The sequence below is a fragment of the Microcebus murinus genome, chromosome 13 (assembly GCF_040939455.1).
Source record: "Microcebus murinus isolate Inina chromosome 13, M.murinus_Inina_mat1.0, whole genome shotgun sequence".
Classification (NCBI taxonomy): domain Eukaryota; kingdom Metazoa; phylum Chordata; class Mammalia; order Primates; family Cheirogaleidae; genus Microcebus; species Microcebus murinus.
In genome coordinates this window covers 39,220,311-39,238,511 of record NC_134116.1, presented here as the reverse complement: position 1 = coordinate 39,238,511, position 18,201 = coordinate 39,220,311, and the positions used below count along the sequence as shown (strand labels likewise).

At 35.0% G+C, this 18,201-nt stretch overlaps 1 protein-coding gene across 4 annotated transcripts in view; it reads right to left on the bottom strand.

Moving 5' to 3' along the window:
• The window catches only part of KLF12 (KLF transcription factor 12), a 589,204-nt gene that overhangs the window by 285,203 nt on the left and 285,800 nt on the right, over positions 1-18,201 (bottom strand). For all 4 annotated transcript variants that reach the window (XM_076009379.1, XM_076009377.1, XM_020290313.2 and 1 more), the window contains one exon: positions 1,509-1,572. In XM_076009379.1, the coding sequence (XP_075865494.1) occupies positions 1,509-1,541 (33 nt within the window). In that variant the 5' untranslated portion in view covers positions 1,542-1,572. The remainder of the gene's footprint in view (positions 1-1,508; positions 1,573-18,201) is intronic.

The window sequence follows — 18,201 nt, the reverse complement described above, 5'->3', positions numbered from 1 at the left end:
CATTCAAACATAAAAATTTAATGACAATTTAACCAAAAGTTAAAGTAACACAATCTCAACATCATACATAAGGAAAAGGATAAATATATTTTGCATGACAACAAGTGAAGAGCATCTATGTTTATAAAGAGGCAAGAAAATTTAAATTCACTGCCTTGGCCCCACTAGTCTTAAGAAGTACATAAAAAAATTTTTTAACTTTACCATACAAATAGAATTATCAATGGTGTGCTGGAGCTAGCTCATCCCCAGCTCATGAGCACCGATTGTTAAATTTAAGAAATCTTGCCAGCCAGTTGGTAAACCACTGAACCCAGCCATTGCGAGACTATTTACATCATGGAAATTGACAAACACTACAAATCAGGCCTTTCCTCCCTCCCCTTCCTCCAGAGAATCAATTTACTCACACACCACTGATCAACGTACAAAAAAGTACACAGTGCAATTAATCATCACAAAGCAAACAGATCTACACCGAGGTTCAGGAAAAAGAACTTAACTGATACTCCCAGAAATCTCCCTTGTTACTGTCTCTGAATCAATGCTGCCTCCACAGGGCTGAAAACTTTTCAGATACACATTCTAGAAAGGAGCAATTTTAGCAACGAGGATGGAAGGAGGCAATTTTAAGTGGAAGATATAACCTGCAAAACTATTTGTAAGTAACTGTGAAAGTGGTCTGGCACCACGTGCATTTATTTGAAAACAAGAGTCATGGGAAAAGGAAAATATGAGATTATATGTGCTGTGCAGCTACATGAGGAATTATGAGGCACACAACTCTGTAGCAGACCTATTTGATGTAAAAACCTTATTTATGAAATGGAGATGGTTTAACATATTGTAATTTTCTTAGTATTACCTGTGATTTTTATATTACAACCAGTAGGCAGTAGAAGAAAATTTCAAATAACTACCACAAATAAAGCGATGCCCAGCATTTGATTACTGTTGAACTTCACAGGTTTCCCCTTGCCCCTTTAATTCATACAGTACTTATCTGTCAGAAACCAGCCCTACAGCCTTTCACCATGATCCTGCTTCTCTGAGGAAAGCAGAGACTGCAGGGCAAAGAGGAAGGCACTTGACAGCAATTATGCACCACACGTTGCTGGTATTGGGATTATGCTTATAGGAACTGATGTATATTAAACAAAATCTGGATTCTTTTTCAGTACCAGAGATCAGTCACATGAAGTGGTTTTCCATTTTTTTAATATTCATCTGAGAGTTGATTCTTAAAATACCAGCTTAAGTTCTGGAAAAGAATGATAGCTAGGCTTGTGAAAAACAAAACAAAAAAAAAATGGGTTGCTTCCTTATAAATTTCTTTGTATTTAACAGGTTAAAAAGTCACATTTAAAAAATATTAATAGATATACATGTTTAAATATTGACCTGTCTGTCTCATATTCAGACAAGAAAGTGCTATAATGAGAATAAACTGCCCAAAATTAATGTTCAAAGCAGCATTTCAATGCAATTACACAGTCCAAACAACCAACCTTTATTGTTTTTCTCTTCATATGGACATTCATTCATCCATTTGTTCTTAGAGTCACATTGATCCTGCAAGAAAAGCACACACACAAAAAAAATAATGAGAAAAATTCTACAAATTGATATTATTCCTGGATCAGGGGGGGAAAAAACACACATCTTAATTCTATAGTTCTTTAAGGTCTTGAAAAGTGGAGGGACATGATAAAAATAATAACCGAGAGTTTTTTCTTTAGTTATCTGTTGTTGGCTTGCTCTTTAGCAGACATGAAAGAGCCAAATAGAGAAATGAGGGAGTAGAGGAAGAAACACAAGCTCTGACACTATGACAAGATCTTGGGCACAGCATAATGAAGACCTAGACAAAGATAAGAAAGGAAGGGAGGGATACAATAAAAAGAAAGGGATGCAGGAGAGAGAGAAGGCTGAGGAGAAAATGACAAACATTGGTTTATAAGTGAATTTAAGAGAAATCCCTAATATCCAAACTAGAGCATTTGACTCCATGATTCTTAGCATCTAAGAGATTTTAAAGTAATGCTGTTTTACTAAGGCAATGATAATTTTTTTTTCTTTTTACATAGTCTATACAAATATGCAGAATAACACAAATAATTTTTGATGGCTCCATGTTGGCCAATACCCAAGCAACTTTTAAAAAAATGATCTAAGTTAATATATGCCCCTTCTTAAAAATTAAGCAAATGTCAATAACTAAATATTTATGTGGTCTATAAAAGGTCCCTAATCTCCGGGACCATCTGGACCTTACCAAATAAATTACAATATTAGTGGGTTGGAGAGTTCTGGTTGCAAAAGACCATTCGCCCCATTTGGATACATCTTGCAAGTCTTCCTATTTATTCTCTTTCAGCATTATGTTACTTGCTTCAGAATTTCCATTTCATGAGGCAAATTTTCTTTGGCACTCAGTTGAGCCAGCTTATTAGACACAGTTGACTTTATTTTTCGTTTGGAATTACACTCAAGAGGGGCCACGCCTTGCAGTTCTCAGCAGCACCCATCCTGTGCCAATGTCTATGTACTTTAGCGTTGGGCTTGGTTTCCTGTGTGTGTGTTTCCCATACATTTGAACAGAAAAAAAACTTCCTCGCTCAAAAGGGCCTCAATGAAATATAGCAGCGTTCACAACTTCCATTGGCTTGAGGTGTGAAGGGAACTGGCCTTTAATTTTTATTTCAATTTTAAATATATGTCTCTATGTCTCTTATGTCTCAAAACACATCCTCTAAAGTATACTACAGCTTTTACTACTGCTAGACATGCTACTAGAGAAACAATGCAACATTTTAATATTATAGTGGCAGACTAGAAATATTATCTTAAAATGCAGAGCATAATTCTTCTACTTAACATGATGAAACCATACAGCAGTACTCTTTGAAATACTTAAGAAGTCATCTAAGACACCATGTTCTCATCCAACACGTCTTGTTCTTTCTAGTCTTCAAAATATATCTAACCCAATCAGTTCCACCTTCTTAGCAGAATGTTCAAGGTACTTCAAAACTAGCTTCAATCTTTTATTCCAGCTCCCTAAATATTTCAAACTGTGCTTCTGTAATTTTTTTCATGTTTTAATATATCATGAACATTTTTCTCAAGATATTAAATTTATTAATGCTTAATCCAAAATTCTGAATACTCCATGGTAGGGATGCATTATTATTTACTCCATATTTTTTGTCTAACAGTTTATGATTTTCATTACCATTAACACAAACATCCTTCCTCGCCAATCTTGTGTGCACCAGGGCCTCCATTAGCCTTGATGATGCCTTTGTGCAACTAGAACGAATGCCCCCTCTGGGCAGATACAGATAGACCCTAAACAGGAAGAACTCAGTATAGATTACAAGCACCATTCGCCCCCTCAGCCAGGCAGCCTCATACTTCACTGTTGTACTCAGCTGTGCCAAGTTATATTCCCACCAGGAGAAGAAGGGCTAACAGTGCCATTCTCATCTTTGTGTCCCAACACACAGTACAGAGCCTAGCTAGCACATTTTAGGAGACCAATAAACCTCTGTCAAATGAATTAGTGAAGTTAACAATGAGAAATGGAAGAAACTTCAAATAATGAAAATTCCTCTTTTACATCAATCATGTGGGTATTTCTTCCCCAAGTAACTTAGGCCTTCATAATATAATTTTTATTTTAGGTACAGTCTGAAGACTAAAATAAACATTTAAATTATGTGAACTACACATTTTATAGCACTTTGAAATGAACAAAATATCTTTATGCTATCATTTGTTTTGAAAGCAGTTCTGTGAGTTGAGCACATGGACTATTTTAAGATCCACTGACGATGATGAAACTGATCAGAGGTAAATTTTATATCCAAGGTAATAAGTTAGAATGTCAGGGCCTTATGAACACCTTCCTTAGTCCCAATCTTAGTGCAAGGGTCTCTGTGGTTTACCATACCATCTATCTTTGCAACCACCTACAATTCAAATATGTATTTCTGTGTGTTTTAAAGCTGGGAGGACCTGGTACAATAGTAATTTTTGCTTTCCATCCAATTCAAGCTCCTGAGTGTTCGAGATTCACCTCTTGCTCTTCAGTACCTACGTAGAGAGGAGGACACAGTTTAGAGCTGACATGACCTGTCCCTAATTTCACCTCTCATCTACTGGCTGTGTGACCTTAAACAATTCATTCAACCTCTCAGAGGCCCAATTTTCATCTCCACAGAAGCAGAAATAATATGTGTTCTATCTACTCTGCTTACCCTAATTGAATAATGTCTATATAGCAATCTGTAAACCCTTAAGTGTCATACATGCAAAAATTATCAGTCTTTAATCAAAAACCTAAAGGAAGGAAAAAAAAAGATCTCCTTAAATGTAGGCTACATGACAGAACAGATGAATCTCTAATTTTATTCATGCTAAAGGGCCTTTTGGTTGCTCCCCACATCCCTATAACCAAGTCGTGATATGAAACAGGAAAATGGCACATTTCCAGTAACAGTTAATAGCTCATCAATTTCTGAATTCAATTTACTTAGCTCTGCCAAATAGGTTTCTGAAATTATCCAGTAAATCTTCCCAAAGCACAGAAGTTTTAAAGGCCAGTGTGCTCAATGAAAGAACTCACATGATTTTGGTACTCACTTTCCTAGCTTCAAAAAATGATTCTCAATTCACTTATTTTAATATGAAAAACATGAGAAATGAGAGAAGGCATAAAATATTACATTTTGGAAAGAACTTGACTTTATTTTAAAATTTATTTTTAACTATGACTGGTACATAACAGTAGTGTATCTTTATAGAGCACATGTGATGTTTTGATATAGGAATAAAACTATGAATTAATCAAATCAGGATAACTGAGATTCCCATCACCTTAGGCATTTATCATTTCTTTGTGTTAGTAATATTCCAGTTCCACTCTTTTTGTTATTTTAAAGTATACCCCAACTTATTGTTTAGATTTATTTTTAAACAAAAATACTACTGCCTGGAACCATGCATGGGACAGCCTAGAGAAATTCCTGTTACACCTGTTTCATTTTAGTAGTTACAAGCAATCAAGAATGATTTGCTAAATTCTTTGTTTCCTCACTCTTTTTCTCTCTCTTAAAATGTCCACACATGATCACCCAGCATCCTTTAGGATTTACAGACAGTACACCCTAGACAACAGAAATGACCTTGGCCATAATGAAAGTGAATGCTATCCACTTTAACAAATAAGGAATTACTCTGGAATAATTACCTCAGAGTACAGGCATTATGTGACACTACAGTACCAGACTGCTTGCTCCTCATCACATTGTAAATTATCTCTTATGTTCTCAATCTTTAAAGGTGAGCATTTAATACATTTCAAATACTCAGGACCCATAAGTACACTTGTTGCTGGTTCCCTCTGGGAATCCTTTATGTATCTTTAATAGAGATGGAGAAACACGTTTTAAAAGTGTTTATAGACATTAGACTAGTCAGGGCATTCCACTCTCTGCCCAAAGGTAATTTAGTTGCTCTGTTTTGAGTAAATTGAATTCTGGTGCTGGTACAGCGATCCCATTTGGAATTCGGTCTTCTAGATTCAGGTTGACAAATCGCTGCTTCATTAGCTATGATCTTGTGTCTTCCAGTAATGATTTTAAAAAATCAGGCAATAAAGGTTTATATACATATTCAATTCAGTTGCCATAACTTTTAAAGCCTATTAGGGAACTCGACAGGCAGGGTTTATAAGCGCAAGTCTGTGATATTACATAACAGGTCCGCGTTTGCCTTGCTCTGCGCATCAAGGTTCCTACTACGTAAGTTGCTTTTTTTCCCCCTTCACTTAAAGTTATTTCTGTTTCATCTATCGCAGTGAGTTATCTTGGGAACTAAAAATATTTGAAGGTTAATCTAAATATTTCTGGAGATAAATGCAAATCTAAGTGCCACGTTTTCATAGCTATTTTGACTTAAAATGAAAAGGGAAGCTGAAGACAAGAGAAGAGGGCTTGTTGCTAGGTGACAGGTGACACCTACTGTATCTCTTCTGAACTTGTACAGCATGACACATCTTACTACCGACAAAAGATACATGGAATTCCACTGGACACACATCATTCTCTATAAAGAAGCAAACTAGTGTGTTCAGATATATATATTTTTTTAAAGGCCATAGGTAGTCAGCAAATCATGTCTGTATAAACAGAGATGCCTCTCACAAAAGGACAGGAAAGTACTTTATTTTCCATTTCAGGCACATATGTTCCATAGTCTAACTAAAGTCTACATATTAAATACATACAACTTTCATGATTCATGATTAAACATTAAATGGTGAAAATAGCACTGCAGTTAGGGTAGAATCCATAAAGAAAGCATTATTCTCCTAGTAAGTAATCCAATTTCCACTAAACTTAATAACAGAAGGCCATCATAGTAAAGACTGGATGAGTTAAAAAAAAAGTACAAAGAACTTCAATGTGGCTTATTTTCTGCACATATTTTATAATTACACACCTACTTTCCAGCATTACTTGCCTTCCTCCAGACAAAAACCAAGGCATGAAGTTCCACCCCCTTGCTTCTGACTCACCAGGCAATCCAGGTGAAAATACAAAAACTTGAGGGACCCCGCTATTACCCAGAATTTCAGGATCTCACATGCATGCTCCACTCCACGTGAGAAAGGCTGCGAGCCATCATGGAAAAGATGTAGGTATGAAAAACCCAGACAGAATCGACGTAAGCTTTAACCCTTGGGGGTAACATACCTTGGGGCAAATTGTTCATATTTCATATGCTTCCCTTGTCCTCATTTGTTAAACTGGTATCATAAAATCTCCCCATTTGTAAAGCTTGAAATGTTGAAAAAGAGAACATATACAGTGCATATACAAGAATGTCGAGTACATAGTAAGTATTCAACAAATGTCATCCCTGCTCCCTACATTTATAATCAAGGGGCCAAACTCCTCTTTCCGCTTAAACTTTCCTGACAACTAGGAACAAGCTATGGCCTAGACAAAGTCACACTCCCTCAGTATCACCTTCCACCACGATTGTGTGTGTTTTATAGGAAGGTTGTGGGGATACACAGGAAATAGAATCTCTACCCTAGGATCTCACAATAGAGTGTTTACAGTTCATCCAGTAAGAGAATTCAAAGGTCCCTATTAACCCATATTCAATAATGATCCTTTGAAATTCTGTTAGTTGCATATAAGCCCATTCAAAATTCTCCATTTATAAAACTGTTCTTCCCTATTTCCAGTTGTATGTTTCCCTGAAATTATACTTCCACCCTGTAATTCTTCACTACTTAAAAAAAAAAAAAAAAAAAGCACATAATACTACAGAAAGAATAATTTAAGAATCAAGGTCCCGCTTGGAGAAGGTATGCCCTGAAGCTTGAGCAGTCAATTAAGAACAGAGTTCACAGAATAAACAGCCCATTTTCAGAGGTAGGAAGTAAAGCAAAAGCACACTGACATGGAAATTACTCTTTTAATCTGTTTTTAGCTTCTATTCCATTATACTCCTTCATTCTATGCACCCAGATAACAAATAAACCTTTAAAAGAAAGTAACCATAGCAAATGAATTAAGCATTTGTTTTACATATATTGTACTCAATATAATAGTTTGAAAGTAATTTATGCTACACTCAGATTCAAGTGTAATTGCCATCTTATCACGACTGCATAGTAAGAAATCTGATTTGTACTGGAAAGGACAAGATGATTAAATTGTCTTTGTCTAATTTACGTGATTTAGACGGTGACAAAATATAAACATGTGCCATTTGTACTTGCACATAGTACATAAGTACTATCACATGTATTAACTACATTCTGCTAAAAGTAACTTAGCCACGTTTGCATTCACAGATGAAGAAGACTCACATTCTTCTCTTAATCCTATCTTTCAGGATGTGTTTTTAACCATCATGCTAATAAAAATCCCTAAGATTTTAACATCTTTAAGAGGCTGGTGGGAGTCAGGGAAGAATAGGGTATCTATGTAGTAACATCCAGTTCACTTCCCAGAACTGTATGTAAGTAAAATGTGGTTGTGTGATTTATACATAGAAAACCAAACTAAAAATTCTGAAAGCAACTGAAAATAAAATCATAAACACATATTTTGTTATCAGTTAAAAATGGATAGTATTTCTCCACTACCTCACTTCAATGAGTGTTGAACATAGCTAAGTACTATACATTATGGGATAGTTTAAAATTTTATATATGAAAGATCTACGACATATTCAAGAAAAATCAGTATGCAGTATACATATTTGGCTTTCCTATTAATTGTTGTCTTATATGCTTAGCCTGCCAATGCTAAGCAAGATAAATCCTATTCAAATTCATAGTAAACAGTTTGCTTAGTGAATAAATTTATTTTCTAGTCCATCACAACAATAGTTGATTAAAATATGTTGTTCTTATCCACTTTTAAATTAATTCATGAAAAATAAAACAAATATTTATTAAGTTGCGGGAAAAACATTCCATCAAACTGTGAAACCTGTGTAGAAAAACAAATGGCACATGCTTAATTATGGTTGACATTTAAATGAAATTTGCATTCTCAAAATATTTTGCAATAATTAGAAAATATCAGATGAAGTATTTTAGGAGATTTTATGTTAAATCTCTTCACACTTTGGAACCCAAGGAAGTTTTAACAAAAGCAGATTTTACAATATAGTTTGAAAGATGTATCCAAGAACTTCATAGATTTGTTTCACTAACTTATAGACATACTGGTACAGAAACAAGAGAATTTATTTGATATTTTTAATGATTATCTTATGGGTTGGTGAGTGCCTTACTGAGCAATAGTTTTGACTGGCTGAACTCATCAGTCCAGTTTGTGTATTTAGACGTCATTGTCCTTGCTCCATGTAGCTCATAATCTGATCTACAACATACAGCTAGCTGTCATAATACATACATAATCAATTAGTATTTCTCAACAATGAGCAAATTAGTAGACTGTCAAACGGATTGTTTAACCATATGCTTCTCTCATTACTAAATAATCCAAAAGAATCAAAATAATGTTTGTTGAGAATGACAAATGATTTATTAAGTTGATTCTTGCTTCTAAGAACCAAAAAGACCTCTTTATAAATGGAAAAAAAATATTAAAATTGAAGAAGATCAATTCAAATATACTCCAAGCAATTGCTAGCAGGTAATGAAAGTCCCTGATTTATAGTAGTGATATATATTATGTGGCAAATGTATTCTGTTATTAATTCACCCATGAATCACCTATATGCCAGGGAACTGAGGACATCAAGAATGATATGCCGTGGTACCTGACTTAAAGAAGCTCACAGTCAATGAAGGTGAGACAAATATAAATAGGTCAAATAATTATAACGTCTACTATCTTTTGAATCTCTACCATGTGTTTAACACTATGTGCTTTTTATATATTCTATGCAATTAAATTCATGTACAAAGCACAGCTATTCCAGGTAACTAGGATTGATATCCACATTTTATAATAAAAACAACTGTGTTTGAAGTTAATATTCTTTATCCCATATCAAGATGTCATCCCTAAGAACATTAAAGGAACTCCGGTAAAGGAAGATAGTATAGTAAGACATTGAAGAAAATCAGAGAGGTTTCATAGTGGAGACGACACAAAGCTGAGTCTTGAAAAATAGGGGAAAATAGGCATTTCAAGGAAAGGAGATATATCGAGGATTAGTAGAATTAAGTTGAAGTTTGAGAACAATCATACACATGTGTAAATATGCATAATTTACAAAGAATGTATATGTACATATACAAATGAGTATCCTATGAATCACATTTATATTAATACTAGTCAGCCTATCCCACAGAAAGAGGGATTCTAATATAGAAAAGCCTGCAATATGGAGACAAGACCATTTCAAGTAAATAATAAAAACGGTTCTGAAAGTCTAACTTCTAATGTCTTAAGTGCACATTTGTTTTACAATGTAAAGGGACTTATAGCATACTATGCTAGATCAGGAACACTAAAATATAATTTAAATGAGATAAGTCCATAAAAAATGACTTGTGTCTTTTTTCATGAATCATGTCATGTTTCATATGATTCCTGATATTTCTGACATCTGTCTCATATCAAATATTTCAAAATATTCAAATATGAATCAATGAAAATATGCTCATAGACAGTGTGCATGCACATAGAGTCAAGCATTGGTGAAAAGCTCTGATCAGACATAAAATCCTGAAAAGTTACATAAATAAATTTATCTTAAAAAATATACTCCAAAAAATTTAAATGGTTTCTAAAAATAGTAGTGTAGCAGCCAAGGAATGTCAAAAACATTTTTTAAAAATAATCTCAAAACAAAATTGCTGCATTGCAAACTTAAAAACATATTTAGAGACATACAGAAACTATTAATAAAATATTCACAAGTGAAATATCTTGATCAAATAATTATTAGAAGCAGGTTAAGCATTCACGCTATGCATGGGAAATGTATATTTACATTTTAATTCAAGTACAGTATCAATCAAACAAAACACCTGGATTTAAAAGAATCTTTTAAATTCTCTAACTTTATTCCTAATGGTGGCTGAACATATCTTGAGAGAATCAGGGAAGGAAAGCTGCTAGCCAAAGAACTGAAATCAAGTTGTTCACTTAGTGAAAGAGTATCAATTTCCAGTAATAAAAGTAGTAGTGGTGGCCGGGCGCGGTGGCTCACGCCTGTAATCCTAGCACTCTGGGAGGCCGAGGCGGGCGGATTGCTCAAGGTCAGGAGTTCGAAACCAGCCTGAGCAAGACCCCGTCTCTACCATAAAAATAGAAAGAAATTAATTGGCCAACTAATATATATAATATAAAATCAGCCGGGCATGGTGGCTCGTGCCTGTAGTCCCAGCTACTCGGGAGGCTGAGGCAGGAGGATTGCTTGAGCCCAGGAGTCTGAGGTTGCTGTGAGCTAGGCTGACGCCACGGCACTCACTCTAGCCTGGGCAAGAAAGCGAGACTCTGTCTCAAAAAAAAAAAAAAAAAAAAAAAAAAAAAAAAAAGTAGTAGTGGTAACAGTGTTCCTGGCATCCGCAAATACTTAACATGAACTGTTCTAACCACTCTAATGTATATTAATTAACTTGCATTACTCCTCACAACCTTTGAGATAGGTGGAATTATTATTTTCATTTTACAGATGTGGAAACACAGAAAAGTTAAGCAACTTGCTTAATAAGCAACAAAGGCAAGACTTTAAAACCTGCAGTTTGGCTCCGGACTTCATGATTTTAGGTACTGTTATTTAAATGATGATTATTATAAATAACCTTGGTACAACCTCATCATGCAATGTACAATAGTGTGGAATCGTTACTCGTGGAAAATAGATAAGAAAGCCAATTACAACAGGATAGTTTTGTGTTTTCCTTGAAAAACAGATTCAAATAAGTATTTCTGAACTAAAGGCATAAACTCAAGACACTTTTTCAATAAAGGAAAAGAAAAATATATTCCAAATCTGAGATCATTTGAAATCTTGCCTGATATTACATTAAAGCCAATATTTTAAAAGTTTCTTCCCTAAATAGAAATTAACTCTTTCCTTAATTATTTTAAGTTTTTGGAGATTTTTAAAGATTTTTAAATGTTTGTATAATTTCCTACATGAAACCTTAAATTAATGAATTTAATGAAAATCCTCCTTTCCCTTTCCTCACCAGTGATACTCAAACACGTGCACAGATACAAAAGGAATTTAACTTTTCACATCATGAATAAACTACATTCTTTGATAATGTCTTCAGTATAAAACAGTCAATTCTGAAAATACATTTCAAAGCAGTATTTCTAACCTTCAGTCTGCCATCCCAAAAGGCTATTAAAATACATAATTTTAACTAGCAAGTTATCAGAATTTGAGCAAAATCTTTTCCCCTCAGCTCAGAGTATTTAAATGCAACTAAATTACTAGAGTCTTTTGATTCTGAAGGTACTGACATGAACATGATATTAAACTGCCTCAGTAAGTTAACCAAATAGTTTATATTTCATTTAAAAAGCTTCACGCTTTCAAATAGTTAACTTCTTAAAATATATTAAAATATAAAGAAATTAATCAGGAAATATAAAGGAACCATAAAATCCCTAATCATACGTACTCATTAATTCTCTCATGTATATAACAAACATCCCTGCCTATGACTGGAGATCCAAAGATAAAAAGACCTCATTTAACATATATTTCAAGATTAAAAACGGCTGGCAGTGGCATGTTGCACTTTGGGAAAGCACTGCTAAATCTGGGAACAGTAGGCCCCAGGTATGTGGTTTGACACATTCTTCATCTCTCCAACAAGCCAGAGTGTGGGGAATGAAAATAACTGCATTTCAGTTCAGGGGAACCAAGTAGATGACAACTTGCTAGCAATCAGGAATAGAACACATGAATATGTTGTTCAACTTTAATTTGAAAAGAGCATCCAATCAGCATCTAAGTGAACACAAGTGACACACACTATCTGGAGACCTTTGTAGATGGCAATCTTTGTCCAAAACATACTCGTTCCCCTCATCACAGAAGATTGATGGGTGCTAACCTCAATAATGGCATTTCTTTTATTTTGCTCATAAGCTTCAAATTCCAATGGGCTCCAATCTTCAGGCTCATAAAAGGCTTCCTGATATATAGTCCTACTTCAGCTGTTCTTTTTAAAGGCTTTTTATGAGGCTCTGGGCTTTTACCTTCCCTCACCATGCCTGGTTCTCATTCCATACTCCTCTCTACCATAGAAGTCTTCTTGCCTGCCTTAAAATGTTCAGGTACTTAGAATATCAGTACTTAACTTTGGCTAGTTCTATTACTATACGCAGCTGCAGAATAATATCTGCCCTCCTCAGACACATAATCACAACCTCTTAACTTTGTTTTTACTCTCCCTCCATGGTTTCTTTTATCACTGACGTATATTTGGCATTATAGATAACATACCTCTGGAAAATTCCCCTCATTTCACTGACTTCTCTGATTCTTATCTCCATTACTGTTAGATGTCTTTTAAACATTCTACCTCCCTACAAAGAGATGTCTTCCAAGACTCCTTTTTTAATTTCAGAATATTTCAGGGGTACAAACACTTTAGTCACATAAATTGCCTTTGCACTACCCAAGTCACAGCTACAACCATGCTCATCTTCCAGACAATGCGCACTGCACCCACTAGGTGTAAATTTACCCATCTCCTTCTCCCCACTCTCACCTGCCCCATCCCCAATGAATGTTACTGCTGTATGTGCACATAGTGTTGATCGATTAGTACCAAGTTAATGGTGAGTACATGTGGTGCTTGTTTTTCCATTCTTGTGATACTTTACTTAGTAGAATGGGCTCCAGATTCATCCAGGATAATACAAGAGATATTAGTTCACCATTTTTTATGGCTGAGTAGCACTCCATGGTATACATATACCACATTTTATTAATCCACTTATGGACAGATGGGCACTTGGTTGTTTCTACAACTTTGCGATTCTGAATTGTGCTGCTATAAACATACAAGTGCAGATTTTAAGATGTGCTTTCTCTGAACTCCTAGGAAGTTCAACTATCAGTTTCAATTACTAATCCACAGATAACTCCCAAATGAACATCTTTGGGCATAATTTCGCGCCTAAATCTCTAGCTTTTTCCCACAGGATATCCCACAGAATAGTCCAACACACATGTGTCGTCCTCTCACAGGTCTGGAACTGTCACAGACATGGAGATTTATAGCCAAGATTGCTCCTGCACAGAGACATGGCTTACCATCCAGTGGGGAAGACAGTCCCACTTCCAGAAACCCAAAACTGAAGTCATCATTTTTCCCTCAAAGAAAATCTTTTCCTCGTTTCCCATTTTAGTCAGAAGCTGTCAACAACCAGTTGCTGAAACCTAATCTTTGAGTCTATTTTAACACCCTTTTCTACCAACATCTAACAAAAATTGTGTTGTTTATTCCTTCCAAAAATTGCTCAGATTTACTTCTGCAATTTTCCTCCACCATCTCATCTCTTTTAGCAAATATGAATAACTGTTAATCTGTTCCTAGTCTCTGCTCTTTCCAACACACAGAGCAAACATACCAAGGTAATGTACTCCCAACCTCAAGGATTTAGAATTTTTTTCCAATTAGTCTCAATTTCTGTTGACTTTCACAGCCCTTCTAGAGAGGCAAGCGTTTTCTCTCCTTCCTCTGGGAGGGATTTTATCTGTTTCCAGTAAGATTTCTCTTGCATTATCATCTCTTCACATAGCTGCAAAAAAGTGATGAATCTTTTTTTATATAAAAATTAACTTTAGAAATAGAAGAGAACTGCCTTTAAAAATCTACCTAAGCAGCACATTTTGTGGTGAAATATTGAAAGCTTTCCTCAATGAAATCACAGAAAACAAAAATTCATCATTACCCCAATTCAGCTAATGCTGGAGGGTCTAGTAAGTGCCATAAAGCATACATAATTAAATAAAAGTTATTAAAAAATATAATAATTATTTATGGAAAACATGATTGTATAGCATAAAATATAAAGAATCTAGAGTCGCAATACTATAATTAACACATATTGAGCAGAAATTAGTGAATTTTAATGCAAGCATAGAAAAATCAGTACAGCAGACAACAACTATAACAGAAATTTAAAAGGCCAAAAAGCATATTAAAGAACTCAACATCTAAAAGTAAACTTAATAAAATATGTTCAAAACATCTATCTACACTGTACAAAACACTACTGAGAAAAATTAAAGGAGTCCTAAATAAATGGGTAGATATACCATGTTCATGGGTAGGAAAACTCAATATTAAAATGTAAATTCTCCTCAGATTGATCTATAGATTCAATACAAACCAAATCAAAACTCTACTGCTATATACTGCGTGTGTACTGCGTGTGTACTGGGAAAAAGATTCAAAATTAAAATAGAAATGAGAGAAACCAAGAATAGCCAAAGCAGTCTTAAAGAAAAAGTACAATCTTGGGGGGCTTATATTCTCCTCTATCAAGATCTACTATGAAGTTCTTATGACTAAGACATTTTGGAATTGATACACAAGTCTAGACAAACTGATGGATGAACTCATATAATTATGATTATGGTCACCTGATTATGATAAAGGTAGTACTGCCCTGCAATTAGAAAAAAATGGCCTTTTCAGTAAATCGTGCTCAGCCAACTGAGTATCTTATGGGGGAAAAAGTGAATTTGGACCCCTACCTCACATCATACACAAAAATTTATTACAGATGTATACACATATAATACAAAATGTAAAGCAATAATGTTTCTAGAAAATAAAGGAAAGCATCTTCATAATCTTGTGATAGATTCCTTAACTAGGATACCAAAAAAACTAATCATAAATAATAGCTAATAAAATGTACAATATTAAAATCAAGAATGAGTTCATATATTCAAAGTAAGTACACACAAGAATATCACAGCACTCCTATATGCAATAGCCAAAACTATAAACAACCCAAATGCCCATCAATAGTGTAGCATAGATAACCAAGCTATGGTATATTCAAATAATGAAATGCTATATAGCAATGAGAAGTAATGGACAACTGGTACATGAAAAAACATGGGTAAAATTCATAAATGCAAGTGAAATTAAGTTAATGCAATTAGAAAAGTATATGCAATAGGATTCCACTCACATAAGATTCAAAAATGGACAAAAGAAATGGTGATAGAAGTCAAAGTGATGGCTATATTTGGAGAATGACAATGACCAGAAAGGGATATAATAGGGCCTTATGAGATGATAATGCTTTAATTTTTTTATCTGGGTGGCAGTTACATGAATGAGTTCAAGTATGAAAATTTATTGAGGTACACATTTATGATTTATGTAATTGTTGCATGTTTTATTTCATTAAAACTAACCAAAAAAAAAGAAACTTTTCTGTAAGAAAGAAATTGATAAGACCAATTCATAATTTTAAATCAAATTATCTAAATTATAGGGTAATGTCCAGTATATGCATGAATTACTCACAACTTAGCTCACCATCAGGGACCAATACATTAACAAGAGAGGCCTGTATGAGCCACTCTAGTTCAGAGGAGGACAAGCTACTTGAAACACATCTAGTACTCCAGCTCGCTGGAAAAATCCTTTATATCTAGCTGCGGTTTTTAATGCAAACAAGTTATATGATACATTTTGTTTGAGGTTTATGCCATTCTTAGCAATATGACGAATTATTACAGATGACCACTAGACATTATTTGATTGACTGCTGAGATTCATGCCAAATTAGATGGCGAGAACAATCTGGCCATTCTTCCTTAATCACACTGCAATACTACCATTAAGTGCTGTGTGCCAGCTGGCAAGTTAGCAAAACTTTCTGGGCCTCAGCTTCTTCATTTATGACATTAAGGGGTTGAAGATCTTCAGGTCTCCTTTCCTTTATAAAGTTGGAGATCCTATGACTCCTACATTTTTAAAATGCACGTGTCTATGAGACATATGTAATGAGCTGGAATAAATTAATGCTGTTAACAGAGTTTGAGTTCCAAGTCTGCATTGGTGAATTCATGAAATTTAACCAATCTTCTCCTGTCTAGTAGCATCCAACCAGCTTCGTGCAAGAATAAAATGATAACTATTATTAATATGTCAATTCCAACCAGCACTCCTCTTATCTTTACTAGATGTCACTCTAAACAGAGACTCTTTGGAGATAAAGTGGGGGCCATGGAGTGAACTATTTTCACTATACCCCAGTTGAGCCTGTGAACACAGCAGTAGCTGAATGATCCTCCAGAGCTGGCAAAGAATGTACTCATGGCCTTGGGGAATTCTGAAGGTGAAAAGACAGGATTTCTGTTCTGAGCACAGTTCAATAAAGCATTGCATTATAACAGAGTTTATCTGTAGCTGTAAATAATTTCTTGCCCTACTGTTTTACCACAGCCACTTGGAATGTTCAGAAATGTATTTGTCACTCTTTTGAAAATTTAAAGGAGGATACTATTTACAAGAGTATCTCCGCAGTAAGAATACAATCCATAAATGTACCAGGCAGTGTGGTGAGTATTTTACACATTATCTTAAGTAATCCTTCTGGTAACCTTGTGAAGAAAAGGTATTAACCTGCACTTTACAAGTGAAGAAATAGAGAGTTCAACTGCTGTCAAATGCATAGCTGGGATCTGAACTCACCTTTATCTGACCCCAGAGTCCATACTCTTTCCCTCATGCCACGGTACCTCTCCCTGGAAGCTTCCGAGTTGGGAGCTAGGTTGAAGTGGCATGCCAGACTGTAGAAATAGATTAGAGGGAAACCACAAGAGAGGAGGAGATATAAAGTAGTAATTTTTAAAGAAGTCCAGAAAGAGCACACTTGTAAATGAGTTTTGCTAGTGTGTATGGTACTGTAAGAATGGAACACAAATGTACACAGTTATGGATGTGGCCAGATCTCAGGAATGCTACATGAACTGTCACTGCAGCATTCACTTTGTGGATCAAGCAGCCATGGAAGAGTCTTGTGCTCTCAACCTCAAGTCCTGACCAAGAGCCACTGGCAGACTGTGTCTTGCTACCATTTGGGCAGCATTTCTCCATGTATATTCTATGGACTGAAGGGGTCTAAATTCAACAAAGTGGAGCTCTTGTTTGCCTGTGCACTTTGTTTTTAATGTAGGTTTTCTCAGATTATGCAAAAAAAACCCTCCCCACCTCCCTACCCCCGCCACATACACACACCCAGAAGTATCAGGGACCTCTGAAGTTACTGCAAAACAAACCCCCACCTGTTTCTGTGTAATCATTAACAACAACCACAGAGCTTATCAGAGGCAATTTTGTTTTCTTAAATCACTTTATTCACCTCCCAATGCTGGATGAGACTTGTCATCCTACAACTCTGAATTCAAATCCTAGCTTTTCTATTTTGCAAGTTATATGGTCATGGCCTAGTCACAATCTCTGTAAAATCCAGTTTTCCACATTCACGAAATGGCTAAAATAATGCCTACTTTGAAGTATGTGTGTCATGTTTGGAGAATCTAAGACGTACTGTGTAAAAGGGATTTGATAAAAATAATAGTTATTAAATTATTTTGCTTATTGATAAATATTACTTGAATTTTTTAAAACACAGAACTAAGCAATACTACTAGTCCAGAGAAGCCATTGGTATCCAAGAAGATCAGGAAAAA